General features: G+C 37.5%; 2 protein-coding genes across 2 annotated transcripts; both read right to left on the bottom strand.

The window, feature by feature from the left end:
- Positions 1–9,510: 9,510 nt before the first annotated feature.
- On the bottom strand, positions 9,511–10,468 carry LOC113923779 (olfactory receptor 2AP1-like). Its single transcript, XM_035724323.1, is given in 2 exon segments — positions 9,511–10,227; positions 10,229–10,468. Coding segments are annotated over 2 exon segments (957 nt in total).
- An 8,818-nt stretch (positions 10,469–19,286) lies between these two features.
- LOC113918424 (olfactory receptor 13A1) lies at positions 19,287–20,272 on the bottom strand. Its single transcript, XM_027586865.2, is given in 2 exon segments — positions 19,287–19,441; positions 19,444–20,272. Coding segments are annotated over 2 exon segments (984 nt in total).
- Positions 20,273–23,178: the final 2,906 nt, after the last annotated feature.

Genomic DNA, 23,178 nt, shown 5'->3' with positions numbered 1-23,178 from the left:
AAAAAAAAAAAGGGAGCAGGAACTTAAATCACAACAGAGTCCCAGAGGACATATAATTGTTCATTTTGGGAAATGAGAAATTTCAGCAGAAACATACCATAATTACCATTTCACTGTATATGGTAGCATACTACCACCATTCTCAATAGCCTATGTGGTCTTTTGTACAAGTCCTCAAAGGTATATTTGCCATGAGTACCCTAGGGTTGCAAATTTACAAAATCCTGAATTACATATATCAAGCTTAGACAACAGAAATACTTTTTCACAATTGTCCTTGCTTTTTTTCCTTTTTAACCTGGTATTTTCTTTAATGAGGTATAATTTACACACTGTAAAATGCACAAACTTTAATTACAGGTTGATAATTTTCTATATATGTAAACAGCTATGCAACCACTACCCAAACCAAACTAAAACATTCCCATTTCATCACAAGTTTCCTTGTGCCCCTTCCCAGTCAATAGCCCACACCAAGAGAAAACAACTAAAGGACTACTTTAATTTCTGTCATCAAAATTTACTTTTGCCACTTCTTGAAATTCATTTAAATGGAACACTTCATGTGTCTGGCTTTATTTTTCCTCAGATTTCTCAGAGTTAACCATGCTATCACATGAACCAATGACTTATTCTTTTATATTGCTTTGTAGTAGATCATTATCTATGTATACCACAGTTTTCCATTTTTCCACTAAAGGACATTTGTGTCCTTTCCAGTTCAGGGCTACTATGAATAAAGACATTATGAATATTCTTCTACAAGTCTTTTTGAAGACAGCATTCATTTCTCTTGAGTATATGACCTGGAGTGAAAGTACTGAATTAATGATAGAATAGGTCTTAGCACTCTAAGAAATCGCAAAACAAGGTCCAAAATTGGATTTAGGCTCTCAGTAGCATTGCATGATAATTGAAAATGCTCCATATTACCACATTGGTCTTGTAAGTCATTTTTAATTGGACGCATCCTCTATAAATTGGTTCAGCCACTATGGAAAACAATATGGAGGTTCCTCAAAAAATTAAAAATAGAACTACCTTATGATCCAGAAATCCTACTTCTGAGTATATATCCAAAGGAAATGAAAATAGGATATTGAAAGATATATGTACTCCCATGTTTATCACAGCATTATTCACAATAGCCAAGATATGAAAACACCCATCAGTGGATGAATGGATAAAGAAGACATTATATATATATATATATATATATATATATAATGTAATATATATGTATATACATGTATGTATGTATATATTATATATAATGCATTATACGTACATATATACTGTGTGTATAATGTATATACATATATTTTCTATAATATAATGTATATATTATATATGTGTATATATATGTTATATACATATATAATATATATAATGTAATATTATTTAGCCATGAGAAAGAAGGAAATCCTGACATTTCTGACAACATGGATGGTCCTAGAGGACATTATGCAAAGTAAAATAAGTCAGCGAAAGATAAATAATATATATCTCTTTTTTTTCTTATCAGTCTTACTGAGTTGAACAATTTTATGAGTCATTTCAAAGAACCAACTTTTTCTTTAGTTTTTTATTTTGTTTTCTATTCCATTGATTTATATATATTTGCATTCATATTTATATGAATTCACTTATTTGCATACTTTAGCTATAATTTCCTTTTACTTTCCTACCCTTTAAAACTGGACATCTAAGTGATTAATTTTATACACTTTTTTCTAATATAAGCATTAATGCTATGAAGTATTCTCTAAGCATGGCTTTAGGCTGCATTTCACAAATTTTAGTATGTTGTTAATATTTTTGCATCCAAAATATTTTCAGATTTTCTTAGTAATATTTTCTGTAATCCAAGAGTGATTTAGAAATGTATTGTTTAAAACCAAGTATTGAGGAATTTTCAAGATAAATTATTGTAATTGATTTCTTATTTAATTCAGTTGTGATTGGAGAACATATTCTGTATATTTTCAGCCCTTCGAAATGTTCTGAGATTTATTTTACAACTCAGCATAAAATATACCTTGGAATTTTTTTTTTTGTAGTTTCAAGTTTTTATTTAAATTCCAGTTAGTTAACATATAGTGTAATATTAGTTTTAGGAAACTGGTGATTCATGACCTACATATAACACCTAGGGCTCATCACAAGTGCCTTCCTTAATATCCATCACCTATTTAGCCCATCCCCCACCCACCACCCCTCCAGCAACCCTCATTTTGTTCTCTATAGTTAAGAGTCTCTCTTATGTTTTGCCTCTTTTTTTCCTTCCCCCCACATTCATCTGTTTTGTTTCTTAAATTCCATATATGTGTGAAAGCATATGGTATTTGTCTTTCTATGACTGACTTATTTCACTTAGCATAATATACTCTAGCTTCATCCATGTCACTGCAAATGGCAAGATTTCATTCCTTTTATGGCTGAATAATATTCCAGTGTGTGTATGTGTGTGTGTGTGTGTGCGTGTATACAGATGCATATACATGTGTATACCACATCTTCTTTATTTGTTCTTCAATCGATGGACATTTGGGCTCTCTCCATAACTTGACTATTCCTGATAATGCTACAATAAACATTAGGGTGCATGTATCCCTTTGGATCAGTATTTTTGTATCCTTTGGGAAATACCTAGTCGTGCAATTTCCATGTGCACATGAAAATAATGTGTATTCTTCAGGTACTAAATGTAATAATCCACAATTACCAATCTACAACTAAGTCCATTTAGTTGATAGTCATGCAAATCCTCTATACTTACTGATACTTTTTTTTTCTTTTTGCTGTATTAATTACTTAAATGATGGTGTTAAAACCTCTAACTATGGTTGTGGATTTTTTTACTTTTAGTTCTTCCAACTTTTCTATCATTGTGTACATATACATATAGAATTATGTCTTCTTGATTATTTCATTCCTTTATCATTACAAATTTACCTTTTTATCTCTGAAAATACACTTCACTGTGAAGTCTATTTTTTTTAGATATGTATTACTATGGTCACACAAGCTTTCTTTTGTTTAATGTTTGTTTGGAATTTCTTACTCTATGTATTTAAATGTTATTCTTATAACCAGCATGTAGTAAGTATGCCTTCCTTTTTATCTAATATAGTAATCTCTCTGTCTCTCTCTGTCTCTGTCACTGTGTGTGTGTGTATGTGTCTCTCTTTCTCCTTTTAATTGGAGTGCTTAATCCATTTACATGTAATGTCATTATTGTAAGGTTAGGTTTAACTCTACCATCTTGATGTTTCCTTTTATTTGTCCCCTCTGTAATATATTTTATTCTTCTTTCCTGTCTTCTTTTGAATTAACTAAGCATTTTTAATATTCCATTATAATCAGCTCTTATTGTCTTTTAGACAGCTTTCTTGAGTTATCACTGATATACAATGGACATATTTAAAGTATATAATTTGATATATTTTGACATATTTAAATACTTGTGAAATCACCACCATAATAAATATACTAAAAATATACATCAACCCAAGTTTCCTACTGCCCCATTATGATGATTCCATTTTATCTTTTTGTTGGCTTCTTAACTATAACTTTTGATTTTTATTTTAGTGGTTGCTTTAATGATTATACTATACATCTTTACCTTGTCATTCCCTACCTCCAAGTGATAGCTTACCACTTCACATATAAGAAATTTATAATAGTATACTTCTATTTCTACCCCCTCAGCTTTTATGATATTGTTTTCATATATTTTCCTTATACACGTTATAAACACCACAGTGCATTGTTACTATTTTGTTGAAAGAGTCAATTATCTTTCAAAGACATTTAAATAATTAAAATAAAATATCTTATATGCCCATATAGTTACTATTTCTGGTGCTCTTCATTCTTTTGCATAGATTCATATTTCCACCTGGTATAATTTTCTTTTTCTTGGAAGGACTGACTTTACCAATTATTATTCTGTAGGTTTGCTGGTGATTAATTCTTCTATCTTTTGTATGCCCCCATTTTTGAAAGACATTTTCACAGGTATAGAATTCTAGGTTGGCAGATTTTTCTTCATGGTCTTTTAAAAGTCCTTGTAACATTATATTCTCATTTACCTATTTTTTTCAACTAACATAGTTTTTTATATCTTATTTTATTTAAATTCAATTAGTTAACATATAGTGTATCATTAGTTTCAGATGTAGAGTTCAGTTATTCATCAGTTGCCTATAACACCCAGTGCTCATTACACCGTGTGTCCCCCTTAATGCCCATCACTCAATTACCCCATCCCCCCACCCACCTCCCCTCCAGAAACCCTCAGTTTGTTCTCTATAGTTAAGAGTCTCTTATGGTTTTTCTCCCTCTCTGATTTTATCTTATTTTTCCTTCCCTTTCTCTATGATCCTGTTTTGTTTCTTAAATTCCACATATGAGTGAAACCATATGATAGTTGTCTTTCTCTGGTTGACTTATTTCACTTAACCTAATACCCTCCAGGTCCATTCATGTCCTTGTAAATAGTAAGATTTCATCCTTTCTGATGGCTGAGTAATATTCCATTGTATATATTATATACGTGTGTGTATATATATATATACACACACACACATCTTCTTAATCCACTCACCTGTCGATGGACATCTTTCCAAAGAGGATTCTATGTTATCTTTATCTTTGTTCCTCAATATAAAACATGTAATTTTTCCTTCTGGCTGCTTTTAAGATTTTCTGTTTATCACTGGTTTTGAGCAATTTATTATGTGCCTTGGTGTAGATTTTTTCATTTTTCTTCTAATACTTGGGTTTTACAGAGATTTTTGGTTCTGTTTTCATAAAATCTGGAAAATTTTGGCCATCGTTTCCTTGAATCTTTTTTTGTCATTCCCCTCCACACATAAACTTCTTCAGAAATCCAATTATATGCATGTTGGATTACCTAAAGTTGTCCCATACTTCACTGATGCTCTTTTTGATTTTAGGTGGATTATTTTTTTCTTTGTGTTTTTTTGTTTCTATATCTTCAAATTTGCTAATCTTTCATCTGCAATGTCTAATATTCTATTCATCCCATCTATTAAAATTATCCAGTAAAATTCTGACTCAAAGAAGTGCAATTTTCTTTTTTAAAGCCACTTTATTCAGTTATGATTGACATACAGAAAGCTGTGCACATTTGATGTATAGAACTTGATGAGATTAAAGATAAGTATACACTCATGAAACCATCCTCATAGTTGAGGCCATAAACATACACATCGCCTCCAAAAGTTTCCTCCAACACCTTCATTTTTGTTTTCTTTTGTGGTAAGAACACTTAACATAAGTAAGATCTACACTCTTAGCAAATTTTTAACTATAAAATATGGTCTTATAACAACAGACCTTATGTTGTACCATAGATCTCTAGAACTTATTTACCTCGCAGTACTGAAATTTGGTATATATTGATACTTGTCCCTCTCTGTATCACCCCAGCCCCTAGTAGCCACTACTATACTCTCTAGTCCTAGGAGTTTGAATATTCTGAATTCCTCAAAAAATGAGATCATGGGGCGCCTGGGTGGCTCAGTTGGTTAAGCCACTGCCTTCGGCTCAGGTCATGATCCCGGAGTCCCGGGATCGAGTCCTGCATTGGGCTCCCCCTTCTCTGTGGGGAGCCTGCTTCTCCCTCTGCCTCTGCCTGCCACTCCCCCTGCTTGTGCTCACTCTGTCTCTCTCTCTCTCTATGTCAAATAAATAAATAAAATATTTTTTTAAAATTTTAAAAAAATGAGATCATGTAGTATTTGTCTTTCTGTGTCTGACTTATTTTACATAGTACAATGTCTGCCAGGTTCATCCATGTTGTCACATATTTTAGGATTTCCTTTTTTTAAGGCTCAGTAATAGTCCATTATGTATATACCACATTTTCTTTATCCATTCATCCATCAATGGACACTTGTGTTGTTTCTATATCTTGGGTATAGTGAATAACGCTGCAGTGAACCTGGGAGTACAGACACCTCTTCAGTATCTTCACTTCAACTCCTTTGGACATATACCCAGAAGTAGGATTGTTGGATCATATGGTAGTTCTATTTTTTTATATCCAACTTTTTAAACCATTTTTTAGTCAAGTATAATTGTTATACAGTGTTATGTTAGTTTCAGGTGTACAGTATAGTGATTTGATAATTCTATACATCACCCAGTGTTCATCATGAAAATGTAATCTTAATCCCCTTCACCTATTTCACCCACCCCCACATCCACCTCCCCTCCAGCAATCACCAGTTTGTTCTCCATATTTAAAAGTCTGGGGTTTTTTGTCTTTTTCTTTGTTCATTTGTTTGTTTCTTAAATTCCACATATAAATGAAATCATATGGTATCTATCTTTCTTTGAATGACTCATTTCACTTAGCATTATACCTCCCCATAACTGCGTGATGAATATTAAGGAGGGCACTTGATGTAATGGGAACTGGGTGTTATATGCAGCTGATGAATCACTAAATTCTACCCCCTACATCATCCATGCTGCCTCAAATGACAAGATTTCATTTTTTTGTAGCTGAGTATTCCATTTTGTGTATGTGTATATGTGTATTTGTGCTATGTGATATATGATATAGCACATCTTCTTTATCCATTCATCTATAGAGCAACACTTGGGTTGCTTCCTATTTTAATTCTTTGAGGAACCTCCATATTATTTTCCATAGTGACTGCACCAGTTTAGTTTCACATCAACAATGTACAAAGGTTCCCTTTTTTACACATCCTCACCAATACTTCTTGTCCTTTAATTTTTTTGATAATAGCCATTCTAACCTAGCCTAAGAGTGAGATAATATCTCATTGTGGTTTTGATTTGTATTTCTCTGATGATTAATGATTTTGAGCATTTTTTCATATACCTACTGGTCATTTGTATGTCTTCTTTGGAAAAAATGTCTATTCAGGTCATTTGCCCATTAGAATGTGTTTATTATTGATTTGTATGAGTTCTTTATATATCTTGGATTAGCTGTGTGGCCCCAGATTTGGCCCCGATTCCTGTCACTAGCTTGCACCACTGGGCTCACCTTCAGGCAGCCCCCACAGCTGTGCACCTGCATACCCCAGTCCAAATGCCATCACCAGTCTCCATTGCTGTGTGCACTCCTGTAGGGAGACCCTGCTGCCAAGAACTGCACTTTTCATTGTTCATTCTGGGAAAATCGTTGAATGTGATACCTTGAGTAAAGGGAATATCCCAAATGTCAGAAAAAGAGATAAGCCTATGCAAAAAAAATACATGGAAATCTTTATATATACATAATGTTCTGTTAGTTGAATAAAATATATTCTTCAAATTCTTACAAAATTGTGTGCCAGAAATCTTCAAAACACAGTTATTATCCTTGCAATCACAGAATAATACAGTCAGAGCAAAGCATGATAGTGGCCATTAACCAACCATGCCAACAAAACACCAGCTCCAGGATTTTTCTATACTGTTTTGTGTCCAAATCCATCCTTTCCTATGAAAGTCTTGAATAACTAAATTACAGCTGTAATTACTCCATTAAAATATCCCATCATTTGCACAGTGAAGGAAACCATCAAAAAACAAAAAGGCAAACTACTGAGTAGAAAATATTCATAAATGATATAGCCAATAAGGGGTTAATATCCAAAATATATTTTTAAAAAACTTAAACACCCCCAAAATTCAAATAATCTGATTTAAAAATGCATGGAGGGCCTGAATAGACATTTTTCCAAAGAAGACATATACATGGACAACAGACACACAAAACAGAGAGAGGCAAACCATAAGAGACTCTTACTATAGGGGAAAAAACTGAGGGTTGCTGGAGGGGAGGTGGGCGGGGGATCGGGTAATTGGGTAATGGGCACTAAGGAGGGTACTTGATGTAATGAGCATTGGGTGTTATATGCAACTGATGAATCACTAAATTCTACCCCAAAACTAATAATACACTATGTGTTAACTAACTTGAATTTAAATTAAAAAAAAAAAATGTCCATGTAGGAACACACACACACACACACACACACACACACACACACACACATACACACACACAAAGTACTAAAACAAACAAAAACATCTGATCATTTTCTCCCTTCTAGGCTCAAATTGTATTTCTATTACAGTGTGTCCCCATGTCATGTTTGGTAGCAATAGTCATTTCACACTAGTACTAACAATGGACACCCAGAGATTATCACATCAAACCTCTTGTTCCACAAATATACTTGTTTATAGATTTATTTGGAAAAACTCTACAGTCACCATTAGACTCTTTTCTACCTCTGAATTCTACCTCTTTTCTACCTCATCCCAGTTCCTTTAAATTTCCTGTAGTAGGGAGACAATCTTAACTACTTAATTCCTTGTTCCAGAACTTCTAATGCTTCCTTTCCTGTGGTACTCATCATCAGGTCTTTACTACTGAAATCAACCTGGCAAACCAGTAAAACCAATGGGAACTTTTGATTTCAATTAGAGACACTTATGTGTCTTCATTACAGTGAGAACTAGAATTATAAAGATTTATATTATATTTATATAAAAACTATGCACCAGTTACTGGAGTGGTTGGGGGTGGGAGGGATGGGGTGGCTGGGTGATAGACATTGGGGAGGGTATATGCTACGGTGAGTGCTGTGAATTGTGCAAGACTGTTGAATCACAGATCTGTACTTCTGAAACAAATAACGCAACATATTTTAAGAAAAAAGAAAAAGAAGATAGCAGGAGAGGAAGAATGAAGGGGAGTAAGTCAGAGGGGGAGATGAACCATGAGAGATGATGGACTCTGAAAAAAAACTGAGGGTTCTAGAGGGGAGGAGGGTAGGGGGATGGGTTAGCGTGGTGATGGGTATTAAAGAGGGCACATTCTGCATGGAGCACTGGGTGTTATGAACAAACAATGAATCATGGAACACTATACCAAAACAAATGATGTAATATATGGTGATTAACATAACAATAAAAAAATTTAAAAAAAACTATGCACCATTGAAAACAATTGCATTGAGTCATTTCAAATAATGTTACTAATATCATGACAGTTATGTATATACGTGTCCTTCAAAAATCAATAGTGACCATGTTGCATCTATCCTTGAACCAGTTTGATATTCTTAATTCTTGTGAATTTCATTTTTCATCCCCATGCACTTACCGCAAGTAGATACTTGAAAACAGACCTTTCTTACTTTGAGATTCCACATGCATCAAACAGAATCATGTATATGAGCCTGTTCATTAAAATTTGTTGAATCCTATTGAGCTAAAACTAGTGAACAAATCTGGGAAGATAATTTCATCTCACTATAAAGAAGAATGTTAGAGCTTTCAAGTAGTGGAGTATATTGGATTATTATAAGATAAATTGGCCCCTATTCTAAGAATAAACAAGCAGAATCTCTAAAAACACATTTGCAAGTCTATATAGGAGATTCCAGAAATAGGAGGGAGACTGAATTAAATGTAAAAGGGGCATTCTCCTTCTGACAATCTGTGGATCTATTTCTGCAATCTAATCCTGAACAGAGCATCCCTCAGAGCCTGGTGGACCTGCTTGTTCCGTAGTGTATAGATGATAGGGTTGAGCAGTGGGGTCACCACCGTGTTCACAAGGGCAGCCTCCCTGTTGGAGTCCAGCCTGTTCCTTTGCTTTGGTTTCACATATATAAAGACACAGCTGCCATACATCAGAGAGAGGACTATGAGGTGAGATGAACAGGTAGAGAAAGCTTTCTGTTGCTCCTTGGCTGATGGAAGTCGCATGATTGTGACTACTATGTTGCTGTAGGCAATGATGGTTATGATAAGGGATGTCAAAAGGATAATCAAAGCAAGGACAAAGGCCAACATTTCAGTAGATCTGGTATCAGAACAAGAGAGATGAATCAGGGGCTCAAAATCACAAAAGAAGTGAGGGATGACATGGGGGCCACAGAAAGATGACTGGGAAAGCATTATAACTGGAACCACCATGAGGTTGAATCCCAAAGCTAAACAGGCAGTGACTAGAAGGAAACACATCCTTGGGTTCATGATGGTTGGGTAATACAGAGGTTTGCAAATGGCCAAGTACCGATCTAGGGATAATACAGCCATAAGGAAGAAAACAGTTGTTCCCAGGAAAAGAAAGACAAAGGCTTGTGTGAAGCAGGCAGCAAAGGAAATTGATTGCCTCCCTGACAGAAAGATAGCCAGCAATTTTGGAATAACAGTGGTTTATAAAACAGCATTCAAAAAAGGAGAAACTGCTGAGGAAGAAGTACATGGGTGTCTGGAGGTGATGGTCAGCCCAGGTAATGGTGATTATGAGTATGTTTCCCATGATGGAGGCCAGGTATGCCAGCAGATGCACCAGGAAGAGAACCTTTCCAAGGTGCTGGACACTAGGAAACCCCTCCAGGGTGAATTCCTGAACTTCTGTCTGGTTTCTTGCATCTTCCATCACTGACTTTTCCATTTCTTCAATTCTATGAGCTATGTTGTAGAGTATCATGACTGAAGAATGAAGAACTTTATTTTATTAAACACATAAAACAGTGTAGGCAAATGGGTGGAGTGGGAGGTACAGGCTTCCAGAATGAATAAGTCACAGGGATGAAAGGTATAGCATAGGAAATACAATCAATGGTATTGTAATAGTGTTGTATGGTGACAGTTGCTACACTTGTGGTGAGCATAGCATAACATGTAGAGTTGCTGAATCACTATATTGTATACCTGAAACTAACATAACATTGTGTGTCAACTATACTTTAATTAAAAAAATTTTTTAAGAATGGAAAAAAATTACTAAAAACTAAAATAGTATAGGCATGATGATTGGATTTTTCTACTATTTTAAACATATTTTATGTCTAATTTTTGCACTTTATTAATAAATTTTTATTTATTATATATATAATATACATATTATATATTATGAATATATTTATGTTAAATGATAAAAAAGAACTGTGCATTTGCTATGAGTTTTCATAAAGAATAATGTAATTTTAATAGTGTTAGTTATTTTTCTACAGTCTATTGACAGAAAAAAAATCCTTCTCTTAGTTATATATCTGATCATTATTGATAAGGTACCATTCATATCATGCATTCACAGGGTAAATATTGTAAAAGGAAAATTGTAGTCTTAAAAAAAAAAACAACACTGTCATGAGTAGATCATCCCACAAAAAAATAGTCCCCCATTATGTCCTTAGGATTTGTCATCCATATTTGAAGTCATAACATCACCTGTAGGAAAACTTCCTTTGGTTCCAGGTGCATCCCTCTAAAGTGCAAGTATTATAGTAGCAGATGGACTCTAACTATATTGTCAGAGACACAGGTCAGGCCATTTTCCTACAGAGCTTGAGACTAGTCAGTAAGAGAGGAGAGTTTTCCTTTCCTCCTGTGCTAAGTAGTCCATCTAAGGGAGAATCTCTATCTTCTGACCCTTTTAGTCCACACAATGAGGGGATACTAGCCTGAGGATAGAAAGAGAAATTGCATGCCTTGACTCTGGCAATTATTTTCTGATTCATTCTCTCTTCTATTGTCCACCTAAATAAAATATTCTCTGCTACCCTTTAAATCCATAAACTTCCCTATTGAGCCTTTGTCACTCTGGTCAACTAGTGTTCATCTCAGATCTCTGAACTAGCTGTCTGACTTAGTCAAACCCCACTCTTTTAAGTATATTAAATCAGCTTGAAAAGGAACAGACTCCGTTTCAATTTACAATAAATGAACAGCAAAATAATCCAATCACACTACGGCCATGTACTCACCCAGATGTAGCTCACAATAAGCAGAACTCAGTCTCCCTCTTTCACTCTTTCAACAAACCAAAATGCTGGTCTAGGCACTTAGAAATGTGTGTGTGTGTGAAAGAGAGAGAGAGGGAGAGGGAAGGAGGGAGGGTGGGAGGGAGAGAGAAAGAAGCACGTGCATTTGAAGTGACCCTAATTTGTCTTAGGGAAAGGTTCAAAATTTGCATCATGACTGCTAAGCATGCTTCTTCATATGAACTCAGAACTTTCCAAAACTGGGGTAAATGAAAGTGAAAGTTTCATGGCAATCTGGCCTGATGAAATCCTGGGAAAGAAAGGAGAGCACATACATGCAGTCCCCAGCGCTCTACTGGAATCTGAGAGTAAGTTAACTTGGAATCCCAAAAAGCTTTTATACCTTCCTTGCAGGCTCCAGGTTCCCCAAACTCCCATTCTGCTTCTGCATTAGCCACCACCAGCAGGAGACCCTGCTTGCTGGCAAATGCTCCAGGTCATGGTGGAAGACATTAGCCTCCTCACTCAAACTGGTCCCTTCTAATGGTATTCTTCTTAAATGCATTCCAGGGCAGGTAAAATGCATTTCCATTTCCTGACTTCTCTAGGTTGAGGAGAATACACATGTCATTGGAAGCTGAGATAAAAGTGAAATTTATTTTTCCCATCATATTCTTAGCATTGGAGTCTCTTGACACCACAAACAGGATCCACCAGGACCAGGGGGCAAACCCCAGACACACCAGACCTCATTAGAATATAGAACAAAGCTATTTAGAGATCAATGTCCCTCTAGGATCCCTGGTGGTTACTAATTGGGCACTGTTGGAAACAGAAAATTATAATACAAAAATCATAGCTACCCTTCCATTACATATGCAAACATAATAATATGGACTTCCAAATGTCCATTGTCCTCCATGAAAATCTTCAAAGATAGAGTACATATAATCCTCCCAGATTTTATAAAGTCCCAACTTCATAATGCTACTAAGGTGGAGTTGAAAGATCAAGTGGGGAATTTGGAGCCCCGCCTATGCCAATAAAGTAAAGCTCTCCCTTACTGTCTCAGAGCAGTGCCAAAGAACACCAGATAAAACACAAAATTTAAACAAAAGCTAAATGCCCAGGTTTCAGTTGATAATAACTTGTCATACCAAGAACAAGGAAGAGCTCAACTTGAATGAAAAAAAGACAATTAATGGACACCATCAAGATGACAGAGATATTAGAATTATTTGACAGAGTTTGAAGTAGCCATCACAAAAATGCTTCAATGAGCAATTACAAGCATGCTTGAAACAAATTTAAAAATAGAAATTCTTAGCCAAGAAACAAAAGGCATAAAGAAGAACCAAATGGCAATTTTAGAACTGAAAAATGTAATTTTTTAATTCAATGGATGGGGTCAACAGCAGAATGCAGGAGATAAAGTGAAAAATCAATGAACTGAAGAAAGAATAATAGAAATTACCCAGTCTGAACAACAAAAAGAAAACAGACTGAAAAAAATAGATACAGCCTCATGGGCCTGTGGAACTATAACAAAAGATCTAACATTTGTGTCACTGGAGTCTGAAAAAGAGGAGAAACAGAGTGGGGCTGGAAAAGTACTTAGAAGAAACAAACACTGAAAACCTCTCAAATTTGGCAAACAATATAACTTACAAATCCAAAGAGCTAAATAAATTCTAAATAGGATAAATCCAAAGAAATTCACATCAAGATATGTCATATTCAAACTTCTGGTAACTGAAGAGAAAGAAAAAATTTGAAAGCAACAAGAAAGAAACAACACATTAGCCATAGGAAAGAACAGTTCAAATGACAGCAAATTTCTCATCAGAAACCATGGGGGCCAGAAAGAAATAGCACAATATTTTTTCAAGTGCTGAAAGAAAAGTATGCCAATATGTAGAATCCTACATCCAGTGAAAATATCCTTCAGGAATGAAGGGGAAATAAAGACACTCTCAGATGAAGGAAAACAGAAAGAATTTCTCACCAGCATACCTATCCTAAAAGAATGACCAGAAGTTTTCTGGACATAAAGGAAATGATATCTAGAGCAACCACTAAATATGCTATGCAAATATATACACTCAAAAGCATTATAGATAAATCAAAACCGAATTATTATAAAATGTTCTAGTAACCTACATGAAGTCAGGAAAAAGAAAATATGGAAATGAAAAACAAACAGAAAACAAAATGTAAAATGGTGAACTTAAGCCCTAAGACATCAAAATGTGAATGGTCTAGATACACCAATTAAAAGAAATATTGATAAAATAGATTTAAAAACATATCCAACTATATGATGTCTATAAACACTCACTTTGAACATAACAATATAGGCTGTTTGAAAATAAGAGGATGGGAAAAGATTTTCATGCAAATATTTATCAGATGGAGGCAGGAGTGGCGATATTACTATCAGACAAAGTAGACTTCAGAGCAATGAGAATTACCAAAATCAGAGAGGGACATTACACAATGATGAGAGCATCAATCCGCCAAGAAGACACAGCAATCCTAGATGTGTGCACCAAACAAGAGAGCTACAAAATATGTAAAGTAAAAACTGATAAAACTGAAAGGCAAAAAAAGACAATCAACAATTATATTTGGATACCTCACCATCCCTCTCTCAACGATTGATAAAACAAGTAGCCAAAAAAATCAGTAAGATGTAGAAGAACTCAACACCATCAACTATCAGGCTCTAACCAACAAATATAGAACACTCCACCCAACAACAAAGAATAAAATAAAAGCTCTGTAACTATGAATGAGGTCAGGAGAAAGTTCTCTAGCACATTCAAAGAGATTCCTCTCCAGCCCAGTTGTGCAAAGAGGAACATGTTGACCTCTTTTTAAAAAGACCCTAAAATCTGGAGGAGGAAGCCTGAAAGAACTCTTAACTCTTATAATAAATATCACCTAAGGTCATCAGAAATGTCAACAAAATCAGAATTATGGTCTTCTTGCTCCTGGAGCAGGATGTACTCTGGTCCTTGACCTGTTGTCAAGTGTCTGAGACAGAAATTGATTGGAGTAGGGCTTAGATCTGTCAGAGCCTGAAGCACTCCTGCCAGAGACCAGGGAGCAGTAACAGCAGCAACATTAAACCAGGCACCCACTGAACAGAAGCCTGTATCAATCTGTGTCCAAGTGGGAAACAGAAACCATATCATACAACTTCACAGAGAAGATTTAATATAGGAACTGGTGAGACAAGTTTTGGTGGACCATAAGGGCATAAAGCAAACACTGAAGTGATACAGAGACAGCAAGTGCAGAAGGAAGTTTCATCTCCTAGGACTGGAGGAACCAAGACAGAGCTTAAGGCTGTTGTAACTGAGAAGCCCAGAGAAGGAGCTCCACTGAGCTGGCTCAGAGATCTCTGTTGGGGGTGTGTTTCCTGGGTAGCCCTGGTCTTCCTGTGGTGTGAAGAGACTCTATGGAGCTAGGACTCAGGCCTCTGAGGAATAGGCACTCCTCAGAGAGTGTTGCTTCCTCAGGATCTTGAAGGAGAGAGCTCCTGCTGAGCTGGGATTCAAACCTCTGAGGAGGTAATATTGGTGACCACATGCCAGTGTTTCTGCATGGCAATGAGCCTGCTCCTGAAAATGTGAAAACTACAGCCAGCTGCTGCCATGGGGCCCAGTCACTGCTGCAAAGTTAAAGAAACAGTATTAGGGCAATGCTGACAGAAGCAGGAAGCAAGTGGAACAGAACAAGTCCCTTCTGCCTCTAGCGTTTCAGTCTTTCTCTAGGGCCCCCTCTGGTCAGAGACTAATAGAAATCCATCTGCAAAGGTGAAAGGGTTTGCAGAACCCCAGGCTCAGAGTTCCAGAGCTGGGGTTGGAGCTGAGATGTCTCTCAGGTTAATAGGTTAATAATGAGCCAGTTGCTGCCCAAGCAACTCAAGACCTCCCCATCTAGACTAGCTCAAGCAGCTACCCTAGCACAGAGGGAAGCAGGAGAATATGGTATGTTTCCTGGCATGTAGACCTACACAAAACTTATGCTGGGTAGATTAATTAGCATACAAAGGAATCTGAGTGGAGGCTGGATTATAATTTTGGCTGAGTTTTTCCACTGTCCACTACAGGAAACATGGATGACAGTTTTGTTTTAGAAAGCACAAATTTATGGTGCTACCTAATCACCATAATTTATTGTAATTCAGAAAAATGAAGCATTCTGATGGGTCTCATTCTTCTCATAAGTCTATCACAGCCTGTAGAAGAGTACAAGTGTTGAAGGTGGAAAAGGCAGCATGTGGGAGCACATGACAGTAGATCAACTCAGCATCACACTACCAATAGATTCAGACTCAGATGTATGGGAAATCCCAGTCCACTAAAGACCTGAGGCTTGCTTACCCCCAAAAAAGGACAAAGCAAGAACTAATCTTGACTTGGTCCTCAAATCTGATATGAGAACAATGTAAGGAAACCCTGTCCTCAAAAGCCCAGACCCTCTCTTCATCTCATGTTTTTCTAGAGAATGCCAGGTATACTCTCTAGCTGAGCTACCAATGTAGTATGACCAAAATATGGTGCCTAGCTGATGAACAGAGCTCTCATTTAAGGAGGCTACTGGGCTCACTTCAATTGGCAGTGAAGAACTAAGGACTAGCCCCGCCTCTGGGCTCTGTACCCTCCCAGACGAGGTGAGCCAAATGCCTTTTGCTTGCCTTTGATGAAAGTAACCCCTCTAATCTCCTAAGAGAAAGGAGGCTCTTAGATTAAATTTAAAAGATAAAATAAGAATCTATTCCATGCAATGGGAAATTAAATGTGACAGGGCTTCTGCAATTTTATGAATCCCTTTCTCTGGAATAAATGCCTGCCTCTGCCAAATGGGCCTCTAAGAAATCCACATCTGGGGAAATGCCTCAGGTCTCTCATCTCTGTTAAGTAAGTGACAGACATCACTGCACCAGTTCAGTAGCTCTGAAAAAAAGTTATTAGGATCTAAATCTGTGTCCTCTGCTGAGGTCAGTTGCCACCTTTCAAAACACTTTCAAAAAGATTGCTCTTCCAAACCCACTGGTCAGGTTGTACAGGAGCAGCAGCAGGCTTGCTGCTTCTTAACAAAGTCCCTTGTCCCAACCATGGACAGTGTCAGAAGGTGGAGTCCATGACAGGCTGTAATATACTTTGGTGGGTAAGAGCATACGCTCTGGATTCATGGAGCTGTAGCTGAAATCCTACCTCTGCCTCCTATATTCATTGTATAACTGGGATGTATTATCTAGCCTCTTACAGTGTTACTGGAAAACCAGAGATAAATTGTGGCGGTACTTAGTCTCAGACCTGACATACAGAAGCTTTCACCTTAGCTGGAGGCAGTAATCAGTGATGGAAGTGGCACAGCTGTGACCACAAAACCCAAAAGTGAGGGAGATGCTGGTTGGCTGTAGCTCAGTGGTTCTCACCCAGAGATGATTTTGCTCTCTCCTCACCACCAAGGAGATTTGACAATGTCTAGAGACATTCTTGTTTGGAGTGGTTCTGCTGATATCTAGTTGGTAGAGGCCAAGGATGCTGCTAAATTTACTGCGATGTACAGGACAGCTCCTGCAATGATCTAGCCCAAATGTCAACAAGGTCAAAGTTGACAAACTTTGGTGCAGTGGTACCCAAGGATCAATTCCTAAACTGAAGAAAAAGGAAAGCCAATATAAAACACAAGAATACAAGTACTTCATTGTCTGGAGCCAAAGGACAGGAATGTGGCTAAGACTTCAGCTCAAAAAGGAGCCTCCAAGAGGGGGCACTGGATGTACCACAGGCCCATATCTTATCTCCATTATCCACACCCTTTATCATATGGCTATTGGTGCTGGTGAACTAATCTGGTGGAACACTTACAGAAGATCTGCTTTAGTCAGGGAGGCCAAAAGGGTAAGGGCTTGTGGTTGGAGAAACAACTGAAGAAAGGGGGAGCCTCCCTTGACTGACAGACATTATCAAAGACAAAAAGCAGAGAAATGGGTAAATTGGAAGTTCTAACAGTTCCTCTCTGTGGCTCTTCAAAGAATTGATAATGTGAAGTCACAGTCAACCAGTCATAGAAAATGCTGCCTTCTGGATGCCTGTGGAGTCATGAGTTTGTACTAAATCACAAGGACTAATTTTAAGAGATAACATACAGGGAAGTAAGAGCTGTGTCTCTGTCTCAGCTAAGAAAGGCAAATTGGTGCTGGTTCCTGCAAAAGGAGCCACAGAAAAAGTCTCAGGTATCAAGTCTGTTGAAGGAAAGGAATGCATCTGTTCTAGAGAAGACAAACTCCAAGCAAGACAGCACTCTGGCAGGGAGGGATGCTCCACCTGGGCCTAGAGGTCACAGAGAGAAGGACCAGCTACTCACATAGGGCTCAGAGGGACAGAACCTGACATAGGGCTCCATTGAACAGGGAAGAGAAGTGATCTGAAAACTAAAATGGATCTGTTTGCATTTGAAGAGCAGGAAAAAAGTTTTGGGCCTGAAATATGACAGGTTCTGGGAAGCTGGGAGAGAATCCACTAAGGAAAGGTGGATGATCCATCTATCAGGAACTCCATTTGGCCTTTCCTGAGCAGAGCTGGTCTCACTCATGAGCCTGAGGCTTCCTGAGATAAACAGGATCCACTCTACATCAGAAACCACCAGAATGGCTTCTTCTACCCATCCCAGTGCTGCTTCTCACTAGGTCATTTTTAGAGAGTTGAATCCGCTGCTGCCCCAGCAGCCTCTTCCTGTGTGGTCCCAGCATCTTAACCCCCACTTACCCTTTCCAGGTAGCCACCACAAACATTACCCTGAGCCAGGCAGGGGTGAGTGGCTGTGACATCCAGATTTCCTTGGAGGCTCCTGTCCTCAGCGATCATTCAACAGTAATATCTTAAACTTAGATAGCAGTTGGTATCATTGTCTTCAGTTCTCTTGTTCAGTCTTGATAGTACCACTGGGTTGTTTATTTTCCTCATTACACTTAGAAGGAAACTACAGATGAAGTGGGTTGAGTGCTCTGAAAGAGTCTGAATTTGAACCCAGATCTTCTCCTGGACAAGTGCAGGACTCCTGCCACACTGCACACATTTTTGTACATCCACACCACACCCTGGAATGCAACGCTCTTTATGCCTTTTCTTTTTTATATTCATCATCATGGGTACTGATGTATTCTTAACTGAATTACCAATTTTCTAAGGATATAGATCAAATGAGTTTTGTTTTACCAAATGAGTAATGTGGTTTTAATCACTCAATACTCATTTAAATATTTTTTATTTTTTTGAAATCCATTACAAAATGTAGAAAATATAAAAATTACAAGATTACAAGAAACCAAGATGAATAACAATAATTGCTCTTCAAGCCATGTCGCAAATCTATCAGTAATCACACTGAGTCATTAGTGGTAGTTTTCAAAGCCTTAATCATTGGAGAGTCTGAGACCACTGTGGACTCCAACATGCAATCTCCAACAAAAGCTTCAGAAGACAGAAATTAATTTCTGGAGAAGGAGAAAAGCTTCCTGAGGGCTGCCCTGACCTCCTTGTTTCTCAAAGTATAGATGAGGGGGTTGAGTGTAGGGCTCAACATAGTATACAGTACACCAGCCAACTTGCTCTTCTCTGCACTATAGCTGGAGACAGGGCTATGTAGGCATAGAAGACAGCAGTATAATACATACACACCACAATGAGGTGGGAAGAGCAGGTGGAAAAGGCTTTTTTCTTCCCCTCTGCAGTCCGCATCTTTAGGATGCTAGAGATGATAAAGCTGTATGACACGATGGTCATCAGGAAGTTCAAAATGCCATAAAAGGCATCAGCCAGGACAATCATGATGCTGTTCACATAGGTGGAGCTACAGGAGAGAAGCAAGAGAGGAGGGACCTCACAGAAAAAATGGGTAATGACATTGGAGCCACAGAAATTTAATCGTAGCATCAGCCCAGTGTGGATGGCTGTGTTGAAGGCACAGAGCACCCATACACCTGTAGCCAGCTTGCTGCAGAATGCCTTGCTCATTGTAGTACTGTAATGTAGAGGGTGGCAGATGGCTGCATACCGGTCATAGGCCATGACCGTGAGGAGGAGCAGCTCAGAGGATGCAGACCATGTGAGGAAATAGAGCTGGGCCATGCAGCCCCCATAAGAGATGGAGCTCTCCTCTGACATCAGACCCTCCAGGGCTTTGGGCATGATGGAAGAGGTGCAGATAATATCCATAGTAGCCAAGTTGAACAGAAAAAAGTACATGGGGGTATGGAGCCCAGGGTTGAAGGTGATGGCCAAAATGATGAGGATATTACCTGTGAGGGCCACAGAGTAGAGGGAGAGGAAACAGCTGAATAAGAGCATGTGGTATTCTGGGTGCTCTGAAAAGCCCTGCAGGATAAACTCTGTTACTAGTGTCTGGTTACTCATGGTTCTTGGGCTGAGAGGGGTTTCCAGGACTATCAGGTGAATCTCTACCCACAGCTTCATGTGATTTCAGGGCTAGAGAGAGAAATGAGAGGTATCTCTAAAGTGGGCTGCTATCATTTTCATTCATACATGACATCATGCCATGAGCAATATTATACAGATGTACTGGGACTTATTAATGCAGAGAAACATGCCAATATGACATTAGCCAGAGGGCATGAACATTTAGCTCATGAAAAGTAAGTACAAATGGCCAATTAAATTCATAAAGTATCATTCAACCTCAAAGAAATGCAAGTTAAATCAACGATCCATTCTTTATGAACCATGATTTGGCAGTTTGAAGAGCCTAGTTTTGACTAACATTAGCATGGGTGCCAAGATGCAGGCCTTTTAAAATTCATATTCCATTTGAGCCAGAACTTCTACTTCTAGGAATTTATCCTAAGGAAATAATTAAGAGCATCTTCAAGGTGTCATCATGGCATTATTTATAATACTGAAAATGTAAAAGCAACTATACTTTTAAAGGTCAGTATATTATGATGTATTGACATAGCATAATGCTCTATACCTACCAAAATGATGCTGTAGAAGTGTTTTACTGATGCTTATAAAAATAGAAAGAAGAAAATTCTAAAAGTAGTGTGTACACTAGGATCTTATTTTGAGTTTAAGAAAAAAAATCATGTTTATACATACATCGGTAGAAAAAAACAACTGGCGAATGATAGAACAGAATTTAAACAGTAGGGATAAATACTTGATTTCATTTCTTTGCCTGTGCTTCTCCGTATTCTCTGATTTTTCCAGAAGGCAGGTCTGACAGAATAAAGGCCTCCAGCTGGATCCACCTCCTCTCCAGACAATGTCTTCTCTCTCATCTTACTCCTCAAAGCCAAAGCTCCAGCCACACCCCAAATTCCCAGTCTGGCCAACACATCAGCCAGGCCAGAATTCTGTGGCTTTGTTCTTGCAACTCCCTCAGCCAGAAATGTTTTCTTTCTCATGAAACAGGTCTATGTCATCTCTCTCCTTTTCTAACATCCCTTCCCTAGAGAGATAGGACTGCTCTCTCCTTTGTGGCCCCTCGGGATTCTGTACTGACCTCCATCCTAGAACCCATTACACATCACTTTATGGTATGGTCCTCTAAGATTGGGGCATTTGCCTCATTCATCTCTGAGCACCACTTCTTGGTCTCCAGATATGTTTGTTGAAATAATAGTAAAGAACAGTCCAGTACCAATAAAAGCAGAGTGGTTTCTCTTCTCAACACAGTGCACATTCTGTATTGTTTAAGATGAAATCAGCATGGTACCACATTTGCTTTTCCCTTCTTTTCAACTCTCTATTCATTAAAGGAGTTAAATTAAGGAAGATGCTAATTTTCAATTAAGAATTCTGCTTTTTGTCAAACTTCAATACACTGAAGCATTAAAAGGTTTATACAAAATGACTAAACACCTATGATCAAGTCATATCACACTTTGAATAGAAGAGCATAAAATTTCTCTGACTCAGAGCAATAGGCTGCGTTAGTATAAAGTCTGTTCAAAGCTGATGCAAATGATGGAGCTCCATCTGTATCTTCCCAGCAGCAAGGTATCAGGTCAGCTCTATCACTTTGCCAAAGATAATAAATGCAATATGTTTTAGGATTTTAACCACCTGACAGCTCCAGTCATCACTCACAGTCTACTCCACCAAACAGATTATGAGTCTCTGTCTTAGGCCACACCTAAGAGATAGACAACTCCATCACCAAACACTGAGCAATAGTGTGTGGGTCTATTACATAGCATTACTGGAATACCAAAGAACCTGTTATGAAGGAAACCTTATACCCAGTCTTTCTCTTAACTCCAGGGTGAGGACAGAAAAATAAGTAACTGCAATACGAATGGAAGTTTTGAACAGGTGCTCAGCACAAGGAAGTATCAACAAACTGATTCACATTCAGGGAATAAATTATCCCTCAGATAATTACCCCCTCACTATAATTTCCATGGCAGGTGGACAGTCTCCTCATCCAACTGATCAACAGGAAGATCTAAGAATCCGGGAGCCAAGACTCTTTCTGTGAGAATGACCATAAAATCTCTGTTGGACTTCAGCCAGTTACTTCCTCTTCTGAAAATAACAAAAACCTTTCCCTCCTGAGGTTCATAGGGCATTGGCTTTTATCCCTATCAAGCATCATAAAATTATTACCAAAGATGTGAGGGAAAAGAAAAAGATTTCAGATACCAATTGCCAAGTTTAAACACATACTACATGCAGACTACATGACTCTCCACATGTGAGGTGATAGGACATTTAAAGAGTGATTATTTTCCACACTTACCAGACCCTTCAGCACTCAAGTTTCAAAGAAAATAAAAATGCATCTTGGATGATTTGATTACCTTAAAGAAACAGCACAAAGTGTCCTCAAATCCCTGAAATTAAAAAGTTAATTTCACTTAATTTTTCATAAAGATAGTTTGGATTTTATGTGAAAGACTTTATTTATAGTGAAATTTTATCTTAGTTCCAACTTATTGTTCATAATTTCAAAAGTGGAGAATTATTGCTATCGTAAGGTATTCAATTAATAATGGAGAAGTTGACTACTTCTATTATTTTTATCTCTACAGAAGTTTGAGGATTTTCAGACACCATATAATTAATTCAATGTTCACCTAATTATGTGTGAAGGTAAATATTCCTACTGTAAACATGCTCACTAGGAAAAATAAAATCAGAAAATGCCAAAATCTCATATGTTTGGGTTTAAATCTGAAAGATACTTTGAAGACAACCTAGTCCAACCCATTTATTGTAAAGTCAGAGAGGCATCCAAGTGACTTACCCTAGTCACACAGAGTATTAGTGACAAAGCTAATATCTAGTCCCAGGACTTTGGGATTCCAGCCTAGAATTCTTTGCTGTGTAATTTGCTAGTTGCCCCACTAAATCTATCC

The sequence above is a fragment of the Zalophus californianus genome, chromosome 15 (assembly GCF_009762305.2).
Source record: "Zalophus californianus isolate mZalCal1 chromosome 15, mZalCal1.pri.v2, whole genome shotgun sequence".
NCBI lineage: Eukaryota > Metazoa > Chordata > Mammalia > Carnivora > Otariidae > Zalophus > Zalophus californianus.
This window is presented reverse-complemented; position numbering and strand designations above follow the sequence as displayed.